This window comes from Nestor notabilis, unplaced genomic scaffold, assembly GCF_000696875.1.
Source record: "Nestor notabilis isolate BGI_N333 unplaced genomic scaffold, ASM69687v1 scaffold25451, whole genome shotgun sequence".
Lineage (NCBI taxonomy): Eukaryota > Metazoa > Chordata > Aves > Psittaciformes > Psittacidae > Nestor > Nestor notabilis.
Window position 1 is genome coordinate 1 of NW_009913749.1, and position 6,750 is coordinate 6,750.

At 50.5% G+C, this 6,750-nt stretch overlaps 1 protein-coding gene across 1 annotated transcript; it reads left to right on the forward strand.

Moving 5' to 3' along the window:
• The first annotated feature begins 210 nt into the window (after positions 1-210).
• G0S2 (G0/G1 switch 2) lies at positions 211-510 on the forward strand. Its single transcript, XM_010023345.1, has one exon. The coding sequence runs from the start codon at positions 211-213 to the stop codon at positions 508-510; it is 300 nt and encodes a 99-aa protein (XP_010021647.1).
• Positions 511-6,750: the final 6,240 nt, after the last annotated feature.

Below are 6,750 nucleotides of genomic sequence, written 5' to 3' on the forward strand. Positions count from 1 at the left end.
GGTCTGCCCAGCCAGGGGCCATGGGTGGATGTGTTTTCCTGGAGTGAGCCTCTAGGAAAAATCCCAAATCCCCACTTAAAACAGAGCTGGGGAGAGCTTGCACTGTTTAGAGAGCTCTGAGCACTACCGGGAAAAAGCAGCTGGATTTAACTCATGTCCCTCTTCTCTTTTGTAGAACTGACATCTTCCAGATCCACTGCAAAGAGAAAAATGGAAACCATGCATGAGCTGATCCCCTTTGCCAAAGAAATGCTCAGCCAGAAGCCCAACAGGAAGATGGTCAAGCTGTACATGCTGGGCAGTGTGCTGGCTTTCTTTGGGGTGGTCATTGGTCTGGTGGAGACGGTGTGCAGTCCTTTCACCTCTGAAGGGAGGCTAGAGGAGGAGAAGAGACCTGCCCCGAAGCGAGAGCAAATGCTTCCCCACAAACAGGAGGATTTGATCTTGGAAAAGAGCAAGAAGCCAGGAGTGATGCAGAGGGCCCTGGTGACCAGGCAGCACGCCTCCTAAGAGCCCTGCACTAGAGGGGTGCCCGCTGAGCAACCAAGCGCAAGAGACTCTGCTGTCCCGTTGTACCTGGTGGTGGTTCCAGCAAGAAGAGAGAAGTGTTGGCTGAAGGAGGAGACCGCAAGTGCGAGACTTGGAAGAAGTGAACGGTTATATTTGCTGCTGTGCAGCAGTGGGGAAACAATACCTTTTGTTGGTATAAACATGTGCAAGATGCACAGCATGGTTTCTTATTTTTATTACAGATGCATTTTGCAAGATCAATAAATATTTTATATGGTACCAATGCTCTCGAGCTGCATTTATTCTCAAAGCCATCTCTGGTTTGCAAATAGGTGTCACTGGCACCTTTTGGCTCTTCTCCTGGGGTAGTTGAGGGTGCCCAGGGAACAGTTGAGGGTGGTGACTGCATCCTCACGATAAAACCCACTCGAGTCTGTGCTGGGACTGATGGGGTGGCATTTCTGTACCTCCAGCAGCTGCTCCCCTTCCATAGGCCAACTCAGGTGGTGGGGGAAGGTGGCATTTGTCTTACACAGGAGACAGACATGCCCCAAATTGGAGGTGGGGTTGTATTTCATGGGGTTATCTGGGTTTAATGGCACAGATTTGTGTCTCTGCCACAGCCAAGAACTGTTTGAACCCACCCCTGTCCATCCCCCAGCAATCCTCTCACTGGCTGCAGCCGCTGCACAGCTAAAGTTAATTATCATCTATCATCCATTCCCAGGATCCCTCACACACCCATCACAGCCACCTCATTGTGCAGAGTAATATCAGCTTCCGCTCTTACAGAGGTGTCACAAATGGAAAAAGTGAAGCATGGAGAGACACGATGGCAGAGCCAGCCTGGAGGCTGTGGAAACAGAGATCCAAGCTTGAGGGCACCGCCAGCCTCAGGAGAACACTTTCGCCTATTTAAAAACCTTTCCTGGGCTTAATAGGAATCTGCGGCATTTGAACGTTAGTCCAGCCAGCCACAGCTGAAAGATTCTGACCATGCTGCAGATTGAAGGGAAACAGCCCTGCCAGTCGTGACTGTGACAGAAAATCTGCTCAATGGCCAGTGGGACAGAAGACTGGAGGAGGAATCCCACCGAGTCTGCACAAAAACTCTGCTCAAGCTTTCAACCAAGTGTAAAGCACCTTTTCCTTAGGGGAAAAGAGCAGACTCCAATTGAAAATGGCCTTTGAGAAGAACTTCTCGGTCCATAAGCAAGCCTTAGGTCTCTGGCAAGGCTGAACAATCCAATGCCTCATTGATCCCAAGGGAAATTTCATGGGAAAACATGGAAGAACTCCGGCTTGAAGAAAGCCATAAACTGACGAGCACCCATCGTCCTCTCCCCCACAATTCCACATGTTATATGTGGCAGCACAGCCTCAGGGACAGGGAAGGCTGACCTGCAATTCCCAGTGGCACACTTGAACTGAACGGTTCACAAATGGATTAAACAGAGACCAGAATCACATCTCAGTCCAAGGTAGCTGCAAACTCTGTTAATCACACATTGCTTCCCAAGATTAGTGCTTCTGTGCCAGTTCCAGGAGTCTCATCCAGCCTTATGGGATAGGGAAATTTAAATAATGAGGAGATAGAGCAGAGAAGCTGTGGCTGCCCCATCCCTGGCAGTGTTCAAGGCCAGGCTGGACACAGGGGCTTGGAGCAACCTGCGCTAGTGGAAGGTGTTTGGAGGGGGGTTGAAGCTGGATGAGCTTTAAGGTCCTTTCCAACCCAAACCAGGCTGGGACTCTATGAAGTTTCTACTATTCACAGCACATACATGGCCTCCTCTCATCATGTCGGTGCCCTCCTGCCCACACCTACTCTCCACAGCGATCCAGTCGCAGGGTTTAGGAGCTTAAACCAAAGAGGTTTGTGGAGCAATCAAAATAGCTCCTCCTAAGACAGCTAATGGGATTAGACAGCTAAAGCACCGCAGTTCTGGAGCCAACTTGGTGAAGTCGTGTCCTGCAGAAGACAATCTCCTGCCTCCTGACGTACTTCAAAGGTTGTTACTACCCCGAAAGGGGAGCCCAAGGGGTCAAGCCTATGTGTTACCGCTTCCACAGAGGGTTGTGTTAATGTAAGGCACGTCTGGCTCTCTGCAGAGCAGTGAATTAGACACATATTAATGGCTGATTTTACCACAATGGCCATCTTTAAACCACAACGATAAATTCAGTGTGCATGGAGGCTTAGTAAGCCATTCAACACCACTTTAACTATGATGAACGACAGACCTGCCAGATGTGTCAGATTAAAAGGCTCCAGCAAACTTGCCTGACTTTAAACCACGGCACAGCTTTCCAAACCAGCCTGTTTCCCAGCTCTACCTCCCAATCCTCCCTCACAGCTGTATTCCCACATCAACTCCTGGCCAGTACAACTGGCACAAATGCAACCAGCTAACGGCAACTACACCCCCCCCAACAGAGCACGGCAAAGTCATTCCAAAAGTCCCTGTGTGAATTGCAAAGACCAATTTTAAGTATTGGGATATACCAGAGAGCACCAGATGGAATAAGGTGAACAGTCAGTACTAGTAGGGACATCTCAGGCAAGCTACATAAAGCATAAAGCATATGGAGCATTTAAGGCTAAGTTAAACCAAAGTCCTGAAGGATTAGCTCTTGAGGAGAGCCCCATGTTGCCCAAGGTGTGAGTTTCATTGCTGAGCTTGCATGAGGTTGATTTCTGTTGTTCTCTAAGACTTGTCTGAATCTAGTTTAACCTGTAAATGTGAATTTTTTCCTGGCACATTAAATCCTCAGGAAAACTGCAGCTGTCATGAGACCTGCTGAGTACTTGTACCCATCCTGCAGCACCTCTTCAAAGATCCTATTTCAGCTGGGAGCTGTTGTCCAGGCTTTCATCACCTGAAGGTGAAGGCCACCCAAGACCCAGCAGCCCTCCCTCACAGGCCAATTGTTCCAAGGGCATGAGCCAAATATCTTTAGAGACCTCTCACTTGCTATTTGCAGTTTGGAACCTGGGTTATTTCAAGAACTGCCAGGCTAAATTTAGGGGCCCAGATAAGTATATCAGTCTCTGCCACCCAACACCAAGGGGACTGCGAACATGGAGAGTGGCCAAGACCCAAAAGAGACAAAGTACCAACAATCAAATATCGAGGCAGCAATTCCTGATTTGGTCATGCTGGGCAGGAAAACCCAATGATTTAGTGTTTAGAAATGACTTGAACATGACAGTGTTTCACCTACACTGGCAGTAAGTAGCAGCATCACGTCAACCCAAACCCAGCCACAGAAGCATCACGGAGACCTGAGAGTTGCATTTTCCAGGAGTGGCAGAGCCGTGACACCGATGGTGTTCGCAGGATGTCAGCACCGCCTGCGGGACACGTCCAGGAGCCGTGGCAGCACGTGGCCATGCCAAAACACACACATCTGTCATGGCTCAATACTATTATGTTGACATGCACATCAGCCTAATGCAAGTAAAACCAAGGGCAGCTTGTGATAATGGTGATATTCCTACCTGTAAAGGATCATAGGATGGTTTGTGTCAGAAGGGACCTTAAAGCTCATCCAGCCACGGGCAGGGACACCTCCCACTAAAGCAGGTTGCTTCAAGCCCCTGTGTCCAACCTGGCCTTGAACACTGCCAGGGATGGGGCAGCCACAGCTTCTCTGGGCACCCTGTGCCAGCGCCTCAGCACCCTCACAGGGAAGAGCTTCTGCCTAAGATCCAACCTAAATCTCCCCTGCTAAAGTTTGAACCCCTTCCCCCTTGTCCTGTCACTACAGTCCCTGATGAAGAGTCCCTCCACAGCACCCTTGTAGACCCCCTTCAGATAGAAGGCTGCTATGAGGTCTCCACACAGCAAAGGGATTAGAGCTGTGTTCATGGTAAAGGCATGCTGGGAGAGCTGGCTAAGCAAAATAATGTTTAATGTCTACATGCTAAAGGCAAACAGAGGAGGGGGAATCCTCTGCATTAACAAAGATTTGATAATGAGCTGAAAAAAACAAATATCACTCAAAAGAGAAAGAGAGAAGCAGCATCCCAACCCCTGCCAAGCGCTCTAAGTCCCCAAGCTGCGTGCAGAAGCCTGTTGGAGCCGCAGCCCTGCCCTGGAACGTGCTCCCTCCAGGCAGCACAGGGCTGTGGGCACAGCGGGGGCTCTCCCGCAGCTCCCTCCTGTGCTCTGCCAGCTTGTTGTCAGAACAAGTTTCCTTCATCTGTGTTTCCTCCAGGCAGCACTAAATGAAGAACCTCCCCTGTGAGAGCGGTTGGAGCAACGCCGAGCATCACCCCCTTGAGAAACACGCTTCAAACAGGCGAGCGATGCAGAAATGCCTTCCAGTGGGGGGGATGCATCCAGAATAATCTGGGTAAAGCAGTTTCAGAAGCAACAAGCATCTCCCCCTTGCTCCCAGTGCTCCCACTCACCGGGCCAGAGCCGGACATGCCACTGGGCTCCCTCTGCCAAGGCACAAAGGTTTGGCAGCAGCAGGGCCAGCACCAGCTGAGATGGGAAAACACTTCTCCGTAGTTGCCTCTTCCTGCCCTCCTCTCCCTCCCGTCGCTCCCCACCCCCAGGAGAAGGTTAAAAACAAGTTCTTACGTTGCAGAAAGCAAAACAAACCCAGAAAAAGCTGCGAGTGGGAGTGAGGAGCAGCAGCACCCTGGAAGGGCGACAGCGGCCAAGAGCAAACCCACGCGGCAGTCAAGTGTGGCCAGAGCCTGCAGCACGGCCCCCAGCCCCGATGGGGACCACGCCAGCACCCCCACGCTTCATTTCCACACAGGACACCCTAAATGGCACACACACGTCTTCTGCTATAAAAAGTTTATGTCCAAAACATCCAGTCCTTCATTATCAGCTACTTTGTCTTGCACAAAGACCAAACCCAAACCCACAAGTCTCATTAACCAACACACCAGCAAGGCAAGAGAAGCATTTGGCTCCGTAACCAGCAGACTGCCTCCAGGCCCACGTCTCCCTGTGCTGATGCAGAGCAAGGAGCATGATACCTTCCTCACATGCTTGCAGACAGTGCACAAAGGTTGTCAGTTATTGCTTTACTGCAGTATCCCAACTCCAGTAGTAAACAACAATATCTGAAAGGAGTCTCCCTCCCTGCTGGCAGCACAGACAAGATTGCAGCTGAGGTAAGTGCACTCTTCAAGTCAAGGAATGAAATGGTTGCCCCATGATCACAACCCAAATTCAAAGCGAAGGGAGTCAGAAAGAAGCAGAGTGACCATACTGGTCGTATTTGCCCAAGTTGGGATGAAGGCTTCTCAGCTGAGAATGAAGTTGAAAGGCAGAAAAGAAAATAATAGCTTGTAAAGTGGAAGCAAGGCCAGAGACCCCCACTGCCCTACCAAGTATGCTATTAATTTAACTCATCTTTCTTTTAAAGCTGCAATAGGGGAACAAAATGTCTTTACATAATTCCTCCTGGCTGGTTAAGTTAGGGGGGTCCAAGAGAGACAACCACAGTGCTGTGCCTACGTAAATCAGATCATGGTGCAGCCCCTGCACTGCAGATGAGGCTCTGGTCCCAGCAAACAAGCTTTCCCCTAACCCAGAAGACAGAGGCTCTCACAAGACAGCTCCAGGAACACATGAATCTCCCGCAGCATCCCCATTCCGTGCACATCACAGGTACTAGCAGTCTGGGATGAAGATCCCAGTGCCACACCAAAGCTGGAACATTGTGTGCACCTGTTACATAAGATTGATGGCATTGAATGAGCTGCTGCCAAGACTCTGGGAGCAAACGGATGTTACGTGGCGTTGCCTCAGAATATATTCACTTAAAAGTAAGAACAAAGCTCTTACAAAACTCAAAGCAGGAACCACAATAGCAAAGACCCTTATTCTCTGCAGAAAACAGCAGTCAGGGTTTCACTCCAAACCTCCCTTTTGGAGGCTCCTTAGAGCCTGGGTGGCTGCACCCCCGGTGATGGGCTCAGCCCAGCCCCTTCTCCCTCATCTGTCTCAGCAAAGTGTTTTGGAGCTGTTTGGGAATGGTACATGCTGCTGGGCCCCTGCTCCCCAGCATCGTGGTGTCAGGCAGCTGCTTCAGGGTGCAGAACAGCAATGCTGCTCCGGTGTTCAGTTCTGGTGTCTCCAACATAAGGACATGGAACTGTTGGAGCAAGTCCAGAGGAGGCCACAAGGATGCTCAGGGGCTGGAGCACCTCCCGTATGGGGACAGGCTGAGAACGTTGCGGCTGTTGAGGCAGGAGGAGAGAAGCGTGCGCAA

What these genes read in the sequence shown, in the direction of transcription:
- G0S2 (XM_010023345.1), top strand. Translation starts at nt 211, where the DNA reads ATGGAAACCATGCATGAGCTGATCCCCTTTGCCAAAGAAATGCTCAGC.